This window comes from Myotis nattereri, assembly GCF_964212035.1.
Source record: "Myotis nattereri genome assembly, chromosome: 15".
Classification (NCBI taxonomy): domain Eukaryota; kingdom Metazoa; phylum Chordata; class Mammalia; order Chiroptera; family Vespertilionidae; genus Myotis; species Myotis nattereri.
The window spans coordinates 56,779,433-56,795,314 of record NC_138090.1 but is presented as its reverse complement, the minus strand read 5'-3'; the positions used below and the strand labels follow the sequence as shown (position 1 = coordinate 56,795,314).

The window sequence follows — 15,882 nt, the reverse complement described above, 5'->3', positions numbered from 1 at the left end:
GATAGAAATACTAGACAAAAAAAATTCAGCAAGGATATACAAAATCTGAATACCTCCAACAGAATTGGACAGACGTACATAGAAACACCACCCAATGACAGCAGACATTCTTTTCAAGCAGCCAAACTGAATATTCAAGAAGATAAACCATATCCTGGGTCATAAAACAGACTTTAAAAAATTTAAACAGTGAGGCCAAATGGGAAACAAACTAGAAATCAGAAACAAAAACATAGCAGGAAATACTCCCAACATTAGGAAATAAAACATTATACTCCTAAATAATCCATGATCAGAGAGGAAGTCTCTAAAGGAATCAAGAAATATTTAGAACTGAACAAGTTATAATCAAAACATATTTAAAAACCTTATGGAATGAAGCTAGAACAGTGCCACGAAGGAAGTTTATGGAACAGCTGACTCTTAAATAATGCAGGTTTAAAGTTCGTGGGTCCTCTCATATGCAGAAATCTGCCTTAAGGGCCAAGTGTATTTCTGCTCTGCATATGTAGACAGCTGACTAGTTATACCCTGTTTTTCAACTGTACTTAATATTTACATTAGGAAAGGAAAAAAAAGTTTAAAACAATAATCTCAGCACCCACATAAAAAAATACAAATAGCAAAATTCAACCAAAACAAATGGAATAAAGGATATAATAAAGACCAGAAATTAGAACAGAAGAAGAAGAATATGGGGAAATCAATGGTATAAAGTACAGGTTCTTCAAAATGGTCAATGAAATTGATAAATGTCTAAGAAGATTGACACATTTCCAAAATCAGGAATAAAATGGGATATAAGTACAGATCCTGCTGCCATTAAAAAATAAAAGATTATTTCAATCAGGACTACAAACAAAATAGAAAATTTAGATGAAATGCAACAATTCCTTGAGAGGACCAATTATACAATTTATCCAATATGAAATATATAGTCTCAATTGTTCCATACTTACCAAAACCAGATGAGTTTTTAAAAAACAAAGAAGAATGAGAACTATGTATCATTATCACTCAAGAAATTAGAAGAAAACTTCAACAAGATATATTCAAATGGAATGCTTTAATATGGTATATAAAAAGAATTATACTCCACAATCAAGTGGGTTTATTGCAAGAATGCAAGGCTGGTTCAATATTCAATACTCAATGCAATACCGTAGTATCAACAGGGTATGGAGGGGAAAAATCGGATGATCATATCAATTGATGCAGACAAAGCTCTTGACAAAACCCAATACCTATTCATAACAATAAAGATCTCAGCAAATTAAGAATAGAGGGAAACTTTATAAATTTGATATGAAAACTTACAGTTAGTATGGTACTTAATAACGAAAAACTGAATGTTTCCTCCGCTAGGTCTCAGGAACCAGTCAAGATGTCCTTCCTTACTACTCCTATTCAACATCATACTGAAGTTCTAGCCAGTGCAATGAGAAAAGGAAATAACAGAATAACAGGCATACAAATTGGGAAGGAAGGAATAAAACTAGTTGCAGTTGACATTTCTAGGTAGAGAACCCAAAGATTCTATCCAAAGAAATGGCTAATAATAAGTGAGTTTAGCAGGCTACCAAAACCACCCCCCCAAAATAATTACATTATTGTGTACTACCTAAGATCGCGTGGAAAATTTAAATTTAAAAATCAATGCCACTACCACTCAAAAACAAAAACCTAGATAAAATGCTAATGAAATCAAGAGTTATTAATTAAATGTAGTCATATCATATACTTGTTCATAATGCTGATTCTCAAACAGACCTACATTGTAAATCAACTTCTAACAAAATGAGAGTAAGATTTCTTTTGGGTAAGAATAGACAAACTTACCTTAAGATTTATATGAAAAGTTAAAGAAACTAGGAAAGCTAAGTCAATTTCAAATAATGTATGGAGAGGGATCACTTTACTGAATTTTAAGGTTTACAGTCTAATACAGAAATAAAACAATAAATAGGAATTTAAAAAAATGTTTTATGTCTTAAAATCACATAATTAAAAAAAAAAAATCTAAGCCTTAACAGTCTTAACTGGTATGCCCTTTCTTATGTGTATCCTTTTCTTAAATACTTGCCCTCAACTTCTAACTCTCCTGACACTAGACAACAATGAATGTATACAAAACACACCAAGGATCGAGGCCTTTCACCCCTGAAACAACTTTCCTCTTGCCCCAAGTAAACTAGGTAATCCACGACAAAGTGCTGTAGGCTTAACAGAGAAGTCTCATTGCATTTTCTCTACTAAAAAAAAAAAAAAATTCCTGAGATATACTGCGATGTAAACTAAGTAAAAAGATGGAGGCGAAGGGTTCCTTGGTGCATGCCCTCAGAGAAATCCTCAGATGAGAATAAGGCTCTAGGCTGGGTCACTTTCTAAAATGTGTCTTCATGTGACAGTGATGATCTGCAACAATGATCTTTTCTCACAGTGAAGATCCGTGTGGGGTCTCTCTCTGGTAAGTACAATCAGATGCTGTGGTGGATGTTTTCTCTGGCAAAAGATTTTCCTCGGTGTTTACGTTCAAAAAGTCTTTCCCCAACAGGAGCTCTCGGAGCGTGAGCGCAGTCTGACCACTGGGGAAGGGCCTTTCCACGTGTGCTACACTGACAGGGTTTCTCCCAGAATGCATTCTTTGATGCTGGGTGAGGGATGAGCTACGACTGAAGGCCTTCCCGCACTCACTGCACTTATAGGGCTTCTCCCCGGTGTGGATGATGGCGTGTCGGATGAGGTTAGTGCTCCAGCAGAAGGATTTGCCGCACTCCATGCACTCATAGGGCTTCTCTCCGCTGTGAATCCGCTGGTGCCTCGTGAGGCCTGACCTGCGGTTGAAGGCCTTCCCACACTCACCGCACTCATAGGGCTTCTCTCCAGTGTGGATGCTGAAGTGCCGGATGAGGTCTTTCCTGGTGCTGAAGGCTTTGCCACATTCCTTACACTCGAAAGGCTTTTCTCCAGTGTGGGCCCTCTTGTGCAGGATGAAAGTGGAGCAGTGGGTGAAGGCCCTGTCACATTCCGTGCACACAAAAGGCTTCTCCCCGGTGTGGATCCGCTGGTGCCTCTTGAGGTACGACCTGTGGTTGAAGGCCTTCCCGCACTCGAGGCACTCAAAGGGCTTTTCCCCCGTGTGGATGACGTAGTGGTGGATGAGGGCCGCGCTCTCACAGAAGGCTTTCCCACACTCACTGCACTCATAGGGCTTCTCCCCAGTGTGAGTCTGCTGGTGCCACATGAGGTATGACTTGTGTTTGAAGACCTTTCCACACTCGAAGCACTCATAGGGGTTCTCGCCGCTGTGGACGATGTGATGTCGGAGAAATCCTGGCCTGTGTCGAAAAACTTGCCCACATTCTTTGCAGACAAAGGATTTTTCTCCAGTGTGTCTCCTCTTATGCAAGACAAAATTGGAGCGGTGGGTGAAGGCCTTTCCACATTCATTGCACTTATATGGCTTCTCTCCACTGTGAATCCGCTGGTGTTGTGTCAGGTAGGACTTGCGGTTGAAGGCTTTCCCACACTCCATGCACTCATAGGGCCTCTCCCCTGTGTGGATCATGTGGTGTTGAAGGAGGTGCGTGCTCTTAATAAATGTTTTCCCACACTCTGTGCATTCATAGGGCTTCACTCCAGAGTGAATCTTTTCATGTCCCGCAAGAAGGTGTTTCTTGTTAAACACTTTCCCACATTCATTGCATTTAAAGATATTTTCCTCTTCTTGAATCATGGGATCTTTACGTAATTCATGTGAGCCATGGTCAAGGACAGCACCTCCTGGAGGAGCTGGCTCCTGCACAGTCCTCACACACGCACCATCAGCTGTCCCTGAGCCGCCATGTTCAGGGCTCCCAGGGAGCCTCTCCCTCGGAGGGTCTATCCCTGGTCTCAAGTGTCCTTCCTGCAGGGACACTCGTGACGGGCCACGCTGATCCTTGGCTTGGTCTCCTTGGGAGTCCACTGGAACTTTCTGTGTTAGTTGTTCCTGGACTGAGAATCTCTCCGACAGGGCGGGCTCACAAGCGGTAGATTCTGTGGTCTTGAATTTTTCTTTGTCACCTGAAGAAATCCAATACACAAAAAGGCCTGTTAGTAATGTCAACCCAAAAGAAACAAAATCAGCATTTCAGTGAAAAACATGGAAATGAAAATAGTGCCTGTGTCTGCTGTGCTTTGCTACCTCTGACTCCCAGGCCTGTAATCTCTTTCTCTCCTGGTCCCTGGACTGTTGACACCATGAGCCTGCCTGGATGAGAGGACAGACTGTCTGGAGTGGAGACACAGCCACAATTGCAGACTGGACATGGCTGTACCGAATAACAATGTGTGTTCCGAGTTTCCTCTGAGCAAGGACAGCCCACGTTGCTGCTTGAACACTCGGAAAGGACAGCTGATGGAAGACAGGAAGTGCACAGTGCAAGATCTACTCCCCCCCGCCAGAGAAGTGTGGTCTCTGTCCCAACTCCAAGGATGTAACCTCTAAATTCTGGGTATTTCCAGAGCGACAGGAGTGTCTTGGTTATTCCTGGAAGGCCCCTGGGAATGTACCATAGTTTATGACAAGTATGTCAAACTCCCAGCCAGCAGGCTGCATGCCTTCTTTATTTAAACGTTTGACATGCTTGGTTTATGACAACAGACAAGGCACTATGGGCCCCTAATGTAAGGAGATGACTGGGAGTAAGGCGTGGCCACATCACAGAGACCAGCCTTGTGATTAGAAAGTTGGGGCTTTGAGCCACAAGTATCATCAACTGGACCTTCGGGAAGGAAAGGAGGGCTGGAGATTGAGTCCCACCAGCAAAGGCTCAGGGACACCTCAATGGGAATCTGGACACCGAGTCTCAGAGCGCCCTGGGTGGGCTACACCCTGTGCTCATGCCGCCCTACAGATGCTAGCTGAGGAGTTGCCAAGGACACGGAATCTTCGTGTTTGGAACACTTTCAGCCCCACATTCCTCATCGCTTCTAATCTGTGTCCTCTTAAACATGATAGTGAGTATAATGGGTTTCAGGGAGTTTTCTGAGTCTTTCTAGCAAATCTTTGAACCTGAGGGTAGTTTTGGGAAATCCTTGAACTTGTCTCTGGTGTCAGAAGACCTGGGCGCACATGGTAGTCTTAGTTCTGTGTCCTTCCCCCTTGGTTTGGCTAATACTATGAAGTGAAAATCGGGGTTTCCCAATGGAGGTGCCCCCGATATGAGTCCCTCTGGCACCATCATAATCTGCCACAGAGAAAGGGGAGGGGCACCGCAGAGCATGAGTGGACGGTGCTGAGGAGAAGCCAGGGACTGACCGGTGGGGACAGACTCGGGGGACAGTGAGCACTCCCGGACAGGGCTGAACACACAGCCTGGTATGCCTGAGGAACAGTTTGGTGAAGAATGGCAAAATACATGTGATCTATATGGAGAAAATGATAGTATTAAAATCAAGGTCTATTAGCGAAGGATTTGATAATATAAAACCAACAACTCTACCCAGGTAAATATATAAATTCAATATAATCCCATCACCACAGAACCCAAAGATCTGATTGTAGATTTGCAATGAAAGACCAGAAGTTAAGACTAAAGAGTACAAGGAGAGGAACACCTACCCGATCAGATAATACTCTTAGACGATTATAGAGTTTAAGACCTGGTTGTACAGGCACAGAGAAAAGACAAACAGGTGTTGGAAAGAGAAGAGAGAGCTCAATAGTTCAGCTGGTGGTAGTGTCATCCCATAAGCCAAGGTTGTGGGTTTGCTATCCGGTCAGGGCACATAAATGAATCAACCAATGAATGCACAAATGCAACAACAGATTGATAGGTCTCTGTCTCTTCCTTCCTCTCCCTCTAAAATAGTAATAATAATTTTTAAAAAAGTAAAAAAGTGGCCCTAGCTGGTTTGGCTCAGTGGATAGAGCGTTGGCCTGCAGACTGAAGGGTCCTAGGTTCGATTCCGGTCAAGGGCACATGCCTGTGTTGTGGGCTTGATCTCCAGTAGCGGGTGTGCAGTAGGCAGCTGATCAATGATTCTCATCACTGATGTTTCTATCTTTCTCCCTCTCTCCCTTCCTCTCTGAAATCAATAAAAATATATTTAAAGTGCCCCAGAGAGTGGATGAATACAATGAGACAAGAGCATTTTAAAATTTATTTTCTCTAAGGACTTTGAGCATATGTTTTTTTAAATGTCTTTATTGATCTTAGAGAGAGATGAAGGGAGGAGGAGAGAAACAGATCAGGTGCCTCCTGTACGCAACCCGACGGGGATCAAACCAGCTACCTTTCGGTGCATGGGATGATGCAACTAAATAAGCCACACCAGCGAGGGCACCTGGAATATACTTTTATTTTGAGTAGAAAAAGGATGAAGTTACCCGGGTGTGGGGCGGGGGGGGGGGGGGGCGCGGAGTATGTAAGTGAAGAATGTAAGCAGAGGAAGAATTTCCCAGAAAAGGTGTGATCGAGACTCTGGTTCAGGACGTGGCTGTGGTTGGGGCAAGACCCCTCCTGCCAGGTGAAAGGAGAAGCTGCCGACAGGCGAGTCGGAGTGCGAAGGGGTGAGGAGCAAGCAACGGCAGGAGGCCCACTTTACTTTCAACAGGAAACCTGACACATTGGTGGCCACAGGCTGAGACCTCTGGGGCTGGGGAAGTGGTCACTGCCTGGAACCAAGCCTGGGCCCTTGAGCAGTTCCTGCAGGACACACAGCTGATCTGAGGCACCAGCAAGTGGCGAGACCAGTTAGGAGACGATGAGCATCCCCCGGGGCCAGAGGATGAGCTGAAACTGAGGGTGGAACGGGTCTGATGGAGGGGCTGCAGTGACGGGAATGAACAGGCCCAGGGATGGCTGGGGGTAGGAATGATGGCGAAGGGGTGAGTTATTAGTGATGGATTCAGGAGATGAATGTGACGGAATGAACAGGACTGGGCATGGTTGGGGGTAGGAATGATGGCGGTGGAGGGGTGAGTCATTCGGAGGCCACATCTAGTTTCTAACCTGCCTCAATGGCAGCAGCACTCGCTGAAACTGGGGAGGCGAGAGGAGTGGGCAACGCCGTGGGATCCTTGCCAGGCACGTTGACTCTGGTGCCTCTGAGGCTGCCAAGGGGAGATGTGGGACTGAGGAGGGGGCAAAGGCTTGGCACAGACGCTGAGGGGCTGCCACGAGCTGCAGACAGACTCACAGGCTGGCTGAGCAGCCCAAGGGACCAACAGAAATGACTGCAGGGCACCAAGCCCACACGTGATGCCCCAGTGCCCTCCACAGCTCCCAGGTGGGGCAGAGAAGATCAATGTCATCTTGAGGTTTTACCAAACAGGAGGGGCAGGAACAGGGAGTGCCTGTGTTGCTGACTGACTAGAGGATGGGTGGGTGAAGAAGGTGGACGGGGGCAGGCAGAGCACAGCTGGAGAGAAAGAAGGCCCTTTCCTCAGAGTTCAGCGGGAAATGTGAGACATGTCACTCATGATAATAGGCCACTACCAACAGCTTGCTTTTCATGAGCCACTTGCTATGCTCAGGTGCCGTGCTCTGCAGTTTTATGCATTAATGCATTACGTGATTACATTCCCAAACAACCTGACAACAAAAACAAACAACCTGACAACAGAGGCATCACTATTACCAGCATCTTCCAGGGACAGACTGACTGTCGCAGACTACACTCACCAAAGCCGCTGCTCCTCACTGACGGCCTCACCACGCTTCCCAGCCCCACACCCAGGTGCCCAAACGCCCAGTTCTCGTCGTGGGATGTGAGGGGAACTGGTGTTTGTGGGAGTGGGGTTACAGACATCCTCCCTCCTCTCTCCATTCTCCTCTGCCAGCTCCAGGACGTCAGCACAACCTGACAGCCACACACTGACGACAGAACCCACACGGGTCCTTCAGAACCCGTGGCCAGCTCCCTGCTGACCCCATAGGCCCTGCCGAGTGAGAAAAAGAGCCGCCATATGCCGAGCCCTGAGGTCCTGGAGTCTGTCTGATCCAGAAGCTGGGTTTCTTACACAGACACAACGAGATCCTGCAACTTCGCTACGGCACGGAGATGGTGATCGGCAAGCCAGGCTCTGACCCCCAGACAGACCTCAGCGCGTACACCTCCGTCCTCCATGAGGTCAGAGGGCCCACAGGTCAAAGGGCTCCACGGCTTCCAAAGCAGCAGACAGGCCACAGCAAGCAGCTCCCCAGGGACCCGCGGCCAGCGTCTCCTCAAGGCCTCAGGGCGGCAGGGCCTCCGCTTGCCGGGCCTGGGCTCCTACCTGGACAGGCGCCTCGGGAGAGATCTGTCTTCACCATCCACAGCTCCCGCCCCGGCTCCGGCTCCGGCTGGCAGATCAGCTTCGGTCTGGGAACAGGGCACCCTGTTCATGCAGAAGGAAAGAGGACGTGAGGATGTGTGTGAAAGGAAGGAAAACCTCTCCATCGAGCCCGGGACTGCAGGGTGTGGACAACCTCAGCAGGAAGCTGCTCCATCCACACAAAGATGCCGAGACCGGAAACCCAGGACACAAACGCCACCACTGAGACCCGAAGACTGAGCGGCGATGCGGGCTGTGTAGACAGCACCACCCCCTCGACCCCGTCGCACGGGTCCCGAGGAAACCAGCCTTCCTTCAGGCGTTCTCTGTTAATCACAGTGAGTGGGTCTGCACCACCCACCCACCCAACCCCTAGGACAGTGATGGCGAACCTATGACACGCGTGTCAGAGGTGACACGCAAACTCATTTTTTTGGTTGATTTTTCTTTGTTAAATGGCATTTAAATATATAAAATAAATATCAAAAATATAAGTCTTTGTTTTACTATGGTTGCAAATATCAAAAAATTTCTACATGTGGCACGGCACCAGAGTTAAGTTAGGGTTTTTCCAAATGCTGACACGCCGAGCTCAGAAGGTTCGCCATCCCTGGCCTAGGATGTCAGGTCTCTGCAGGCGAGGCCTGGATCTCAGGAGACTAAAAACCTCCCAGGCGAGTCTGGTGTTGGCAGAGGGCCGAGAAGCCTGGTCTCCACCAACCTGCCAGTGGCTAATAGACTGAGGCAGCAGGTGACCTACCCCCACTCCGGGGAGAGTTTCATGCCGCTCTGCTGGTCCGGCAGCGTCCTGGGACTGTGTGGGGTGACCTGCCTAAGGACCGAGGAGGAAGCCAAGGTACTGACCAGGGGTTGGCACCCACCGAGACAGGTGCCCGCCCCATCCCTGAGCTTCTTGTCAGTGTGGCAGTACCCTCCTGGAGGGTGAAGACCGAGCGCGTCTGTCACTTGCAGCCAAGCCCAGATGCAGGGGAGAAGGACACAGGATGCGTACAGAGACGTCGGTGAGAGGCACCCCAACCCACAGGAGGCTCCTCTGGCAGGTCCTGACCGCAGCCCGGGACCCACCCGCTGTCACCAAGCAAATGTTCACTTGAGTCTACTGTCAGCTCAGAGCAGGGCTCGGGGAGGGGCAGAGGGAAGATGAAGGAGATGAGACCGCCCTCGGCTCTGGCAGGAGTTTTTCTCCCTGTGACCTCAGGGCCTTTGCCCGTGTCAGCTCTTCTACACGGAAGCAGTTCTCGCCGCACCTTGCTCCTTCTTGCTTAACTCTTTGGGTGTCAGCGCAAGTATCACTTCCTCCTCAGATGCCAAGGCACAAAAGAGGCTTAAACTGTTTCAAGGGCAAACCCTGTCACTGCTGCTTGTCTTCCTGCTGTTGGAGATTGTTCCTGACCCAGCAAAGTATAAGGGACCCCATCCATGGAGACGGGTGGTTCTGTGTATAATAAAACATCTTATATATAAAAGCTCAGCGACCGACGGGCGGAATGACCAGATACCAGTTGCCATGATGTGCACTGGCCACGAGGGGGAAGACGCTCAACTGAGGAGCTCCCCCCTAGTGGTCAGTGCGCTCCCACAGTGGGAGCACCGCTCGGCTGACTGGGATGAGCGGCTGCTCCCACAGCAGGCCAATCCCTGCAGGCCATGCCCCCACCAGTGCACTAATCCATGCACTGGGCCTCTAGTAAAACATAAAGAGCAAGAAATATCTTGTTTCTACTCCCCCTGAGACTGAAGAGGTTTCTCAATTCATTTGAGATTGTCTACCCCCTGCCGGTAAGTTTGGCAAGTTTGAGTGCAGCTGCCCGTCAGCATTGACCCTGTCTCCTCCCTAAGGCCCAGCAGTCAGACACTGACTGCTCCCCAGATGCAAGCCCTGCCCCTCTGAGGAGCTGGGGACACCCTAGAAACCAGGGCCGCCACACACAGCAGAGGCCACTTGGGACTGCCAGGAGCCTGTCAGGCAAACGTTCAAATCAAAGAAAGAAAAATGGTCAGGGACAGAGAGGTAACCTGTCCACTCCCACCCACCCCCCAAAAAGATTCTGTTTAAAAGGAAAGGGGCCAAAACCGGTTTGGCTCAGTGGATAGAGCGTCGTCGGCCTGTGGACTGAAGGGTCCTGGGTTCGATTCCGGTCAAGGGCATGTACCTTGGTTGCGGGCACGTCCCCAGTGGGGGATGTGCAGGAGGCAGCTGATCGATGTTTCTCTCTCATCGATATTTCTAACTCTCTATTCCTCTCCCTTCCTCTCTGTATAAAATCAATAAAATATATGTTTAAAAAAATAAAATAAAATATATTTTAAAAAAATAAAGGGAAAAAAGAAAAAAAAAGAGGAGGAGAAAACAGGGAAGAGGGATACAAGGACTATGTACGCTTCAGGCCAAGGTCATCTCAGGAAGAGGCTGCTGCCTAGAGGCCCAGGCCCTTCCCCATCCCACCCTTTTAAAAAAACCAGGACACACACTAAAAACCAAGTGTAGCCCGGCTAGTGTGGCTCAGTGGTTGAGCACTGACCTATGAACCAGGTCATTCCTGATCAGAGCACATGCCCAGTGCGGTGTGTGCAGGAGACAGCCCCTCAGTGATTCTTTCTCATTGATGTTTCTATCTCTCTCTCCCTCTCCCTTCCTCTCTGAAATCAATAAAAATCAAACAAACAATCAAACCAGTAACAAAAAACTAACCCCAAGACACAAGGGGGGGGAAAGCAAAGATAAATAAGACACAATACAGTATGGCCGGTCGGTGTGGCTCAACCAGGCTCCCTCCGTCAGGATGTGGAATGAGAACCTGAGACAGAGGCCAGTCTGTGCCGGGCACTGAGGGGAGAGGTCCAGGACGTATGGGCTCACGTGGCCATGGCTGCCTCCTGGACACCCCAGAGCCCAGCAGCAAAGAAAGAGAAACAACATAAAAGCAGAAAAGCCCCACAAGGAATCTGGGGCCACAGAGAGCAGGCACTGAGGGGCCAGCCCTGTCACAAACTCGCCGAGGAGAAGCCACTCTGGACAGCATGACAGGAGCAGACCCAGGAGCCACGGCATGATCGTGGGGGTCCCCAACTCCTGACGGGACGCCCCCATTTCCTTCCACCACGTCCTAGGAGCCAGAGGAGACCATGGAGACCAGGCCAGCAGAGGCGAGTCTGGAACATGACTGAGGCCGGGAGGAGGAAAACGGGCCCCTGAGGCCTTCGTGACCAGCCAGGCCCGGAGGCAGACGTGGGATAAGGCAGTGGCGGGTCCCCCACCGAGGGGGAGGACTCACCCAGCGACGCCAGGAGCCTGCAGTTCTCTAGCATCACCTCCTGGTACAGGGTCCTCTGGGCCACGTCCAGCTGCCCCCACTCCTCCTGCGAGAAGGTCACGGCCACGTCCTCGAAGGTCACAGACACCTGGGAAGTAAAGCAGAGGTCGCAGCGACGGCCTTGGGGCTGCTGATGGGATCAGCGAGCATCTCTGGGTCGTGGTCCAGGGGCAGACGTCAAGGCCCAGAGCACCAGGCACCTGCTGGGGCCGAGCGCTGTGCTCACTCAGGGGGGACGGCAATGCTGGGGGTGTCACCCAGTGGGAGAACCCTCCTGTGCAGGGGCCGATGTAAACTGACAGGAGACAATGGAATGTCAGATGGTGAGGTGCAGACAGCGAGGGCTCCAGGGCGAGAGGGACGAGGAAATGATAACATCCGTGACGGTAGCCACCGGTGTCCCTGAGCCTCCCTGATCCTGCAACTGCCTCCCCACGCTGGGGCTCCACTTCCTGGTCAAAGGGACTAAAGCCCCCAGTTCCATCGCCTGTGGTTTGCTCCCAAACTCGGTTTTATTTATTTTTAATATATTTATTTTCTTTTTAGAGAAAGGAAGGAAGAGGGAGAAACAGCCAAGTGAGAGCGGACCTTTGCTGCCTCCTGCACCCCCCACCCCCCAGACAGGGATGGAGCCCACCGCCCAGGAAGTGCCCTGACGGGGATGGAACTGCACCTTTCGTGCACTGGACTGGACAACGCCAGCCAACGGCCAGGGCTGCGCCCAAGCTCCTGAACCGCGGTGCCTGCCGGCGTGCTACCCGGGGGGCATCGCTCATTTCTGAGCTGGTTCCTGGGTAAGTAACCACTTCCCCTAACATTAGTGACGGAAGCAACGCTCCCTGTGCTTGGGGTTCTATGAGCTCTCCCACGGCCCGAGGTGAGCCCTCATGCCCGGGCCTGAGGGAGTGCCCCCAGTTCACCCGGGCACTCACATCTCACTAACCAGAGGCAAGACTTTACCACAGGTTCCTCCCACGGGGTCCAACAGTCACCCGACCCTCCCTCCGCCATTGTCAAAGCCAAGCCCGGCCGGTGTGGCTCAGTGGGTAGAGTGTCCGCCTGCGGACTGAAGGGTCCCGGGTTCGATTCCGGTCAAGGGCACAGGCCCGGGTTGTGGGCTCGATCTCCAGTAGGGGGCATGCAGGAGGCAGCTGAATGGTGATTCTCTCTCATCATTGATGTTTCTGTTTCTCTCTCCCTCTCCTTCCTCTATGAAATCCATAAAAAAAAAAAAAATTTTTTTTAAGTGATACATGGGTGAGGAGACTGTGAAGCCATTATGCCCATTTTTATCAAATATTATTTTTATTGATTTTTGGAGCGGAAGGAAAACGGAGAGAGAGAAGCATCAATGATGAGAGAAATCATGGATCAGCTGCCTCCTGCACGCCCCCTAGTGGGGGATGTGCCCGCAACCTGGGCCTGTGCCCCTGACCAGAATCTAACCCGGGACCCTTCCGCCCCGCAGGCCGACGCTCTACCCACTGAACCACACCGGCGAGGGCCACCCCCATTTTTGCTGTGGAACCCGCTTCTGTCGCCCCTAAAACGCCATCTGTGAGCACGGACAGCGGACCGGACCCCCCAGGAGAAACACCTGCGAGGGCAGCTCCCACCTGGTCATGTCCCGCCGGGGACCCGCGCCCCACAGCCCCTGGGGGCTCCCCAATGACTCCCGGGAGACCCCACGGCAAAGCATCAGCCTCTTCTCCTTCCTGACCCCCGAGGCCGGAAGAGATTCCAGGGGCGCCAACCGCGAAGGACACACCGGGTGGCGTGGTGGCGGAGGGGGTGACCCCGCTCAGCAACCGTCACCCACGGTCACCCTCCCGACCCCACCCGCACCGGGTCGGGGTGCTCCTGCCTGCAAATGCCCCCGGTCACCCGTGGGCGGAGGGCGGGTGAACGGCCGGGCGGACCCCGCAGGACTCCGTGGGGTGGGGCTCTATGACGGCATCATCCAATGGTTTTCAACCTTCTGGCCCTTTAAATACAGCTCCTCATGTTGTGACCCAACCATACCATTATTTTCGTTGCTACTTCATCCCTGTCATGTTACTACTGTGATGAACCGTCATGTAAATACCTGATATGCAGGATGGTCTGAGGCGACCCCTGTGAAAGGGCCGTTCGACCGCCGAAGGGGGCGCGACCCACAGGTTGAGAACCGCCGGAACTCCCAGGAGGCCCCACCACAGAGCGGTGGCCTCGTTCCCTCCCTGGACCCAGACAGGACCGACCCCGAGGCCGGGATGTGTCGGGAGCGCAAACGGCGAAGGACACCGCCCGGGCTCGGGGACCGGGGACCGGGACACGCGGCGCCGGCCACGCACGTCAAAGCGGCGGGGGTCCCGGCTCCCAGCGCGTCGGCTCCCACATCCCCGTCCACGCACCTGCGCGGGGCGGGCCGCCGCCGCCGCCATCGTGCGAGCCCGGGCTCCAAGCGACGCGGGGACAGGCGAGCACCCGGCGACCTCGGCCGGCCGACCGACCGACCGTCGCGCTCCGAGCCGCGGTTTCCTCGGCGACCCCGGGAGCGAAGGGCGGGCGCACGGGCCTCCGGGAGGCCGCGGGTCTGCAGGGCAACAGGCCACGCGCCCGTCGCGGGGAGTCACCGCGCGGACCCCGGCGCCGAGGTGAGGCCTGTTGGCCGCCCCCTGCCCTGCAAGGCCGCCGACGAAGAGCCTGACGAGACGCGCTGACCCCGCGCTCGGCCAGTCAGGCCCCGCCGGGACCCTACCGCTGAGGCAAATGGCGTCCGCGGAGAAAAACCCGGAAGTCCCGCCCACGTACGGGAGCTTCCGGAAATGCCCCCGTGTCGCGGGCCGTCATTGGCCAGCGTCCGCGTCAGGTACATAAAACACAGCCTTCTGGGTAACGTAGTTCGCCCGCCTCCGTCTAGCCCACGACGCGAGGACCCGACGCGCCTTAACCAGGAAGTCGTTCTTCGAGGAAAAGGCGCACCGGCTGCCAAAGTGGAGGGGGAATGGAGGCTCTGGAGGCGGGAAACTTAGCCCGGGGTTCCGGGCCTGGTCCCTGGGCTCACCTGGCGCCTCCCCCAGACTCACTACCTCCTCCCCAGATTCGCTCCTGGAGAGACAGCTACGTAAAACGTCACTTAAAAACGCTCCTGAGGAGACGCCGGGAGTCCCGCCTCCCCCATTCCCGCTAACCCCTCCCCAGATTCGCTCCAGGAGTGACAGCTACGTGAAACGTCACTTAAAACCCCTCCTGAGGAGGACGCCGGAAGTCCCGCCTCCTCGCTTCGCGCCCCTGGCGCGCTCAGCTACCGCGCTCAGCTACCGCGCTCGCCTGGGATTTTTGTTGGGACCGGAACCTCCTTCAGAACCACGACGCCCGAACTTCCGAACCACGCGGTCGGGCCCAAGTCACTCGAGGGGATGGGTTTGCCACCCGCGGAGACTGGAGGCCCGGGTGGAGGAGGCCCGGTGGGTGCAGCCTCCCGCCTGCTGCGCGGCCCATTCGAAGTCCACCAAGTTCGCCATGTTGGGAGAGCGTTGGTGCCCGGATCTGTAAAGGCGGGGTCACCCCTGCCCCCCACACGGTGGCTTCAGGGCCTGGCACCCGGTGAGACCGTCACGGAAAGGGGTGTGGACTGGAGAGGAGAACCGGCAGCGTGGACCCCGCCCGGCCTGACCCGACGTCGTTCAGTGGCTGATGACAGGCAGCCGACAGACTCATGTTAGTCAGGGGCTCTGGCGGCACCGGAAGTAGATGAGGCCATTTTAGCAGTCTCCATCGGGGATGGGGGTGGCTTTTTATTTTTATTTTTTTATTATTATTTTTTAAAATATATTTTATTGATTTTTTACAGAGAAGAAGGGAGAGGGATAGAGAGTTAGAAACATTGATGGGAGAGAAACATCCATCAGCTGCCTCCTGCACACCCCCTACTGGGGATGTGCCCGCAACCCAGGTACATGCCCTTGACCGGAATCGAACCTGGGACCTTTCAGTCCGCAGGCCGAGGCTCTATCCACTGAGCCACACTGGTTAGGGCAAAAATATATATTTCTTTTATTGATTTCAGAGAGGAAGGGGGAGGGAGAGAGAGACATCGATGATGAGAGAGAATCATGGATCGGCCGCCTCCTGCACGCCCCCCGCTGGGGATCGAGCCCGCAACCCGGGCCTGTGCCCTGACCCAGTAGCACAGTTATTAGAACGTCATCCCCATACACCAGGGTTGCAGGTTTGATCCCCGGTCAGGGCACAGGCGAGAAT

At 52.4% G+C, this 15,882-nt stretch overlaps 1 protein-coding gene across 1 annotated transcript; it reads right to left on the bottom strand.

Annotated features, from left to right (window-relative positions):
* Window positions 1–1,054: 1,054 nt before the first annotated feature.
* On the bottom strand, window positions 1,055–14,060 carry LOC308530525 (uncharacterized protein; the record flags this gene model as incomplete). Its single annotated transcript, XM_081107237.1, has 4 exons — window positions 1,055–4,065; window positions 8,264–8,365; window positions 11,599–11,725; window positions 14,031–14,060. 4 exons carry the CDS (start codon window positions 14,058–14,060, stop codon window positions 2,435–2,437), a joined length of 1,890 nt encoding a protein of 629 aa, XP_080963363.1. The 3' UTR covers window positions 1,055–2,434.
* Window positions 14,061–15,882: the final 1,822 nt, after the last annotated feature.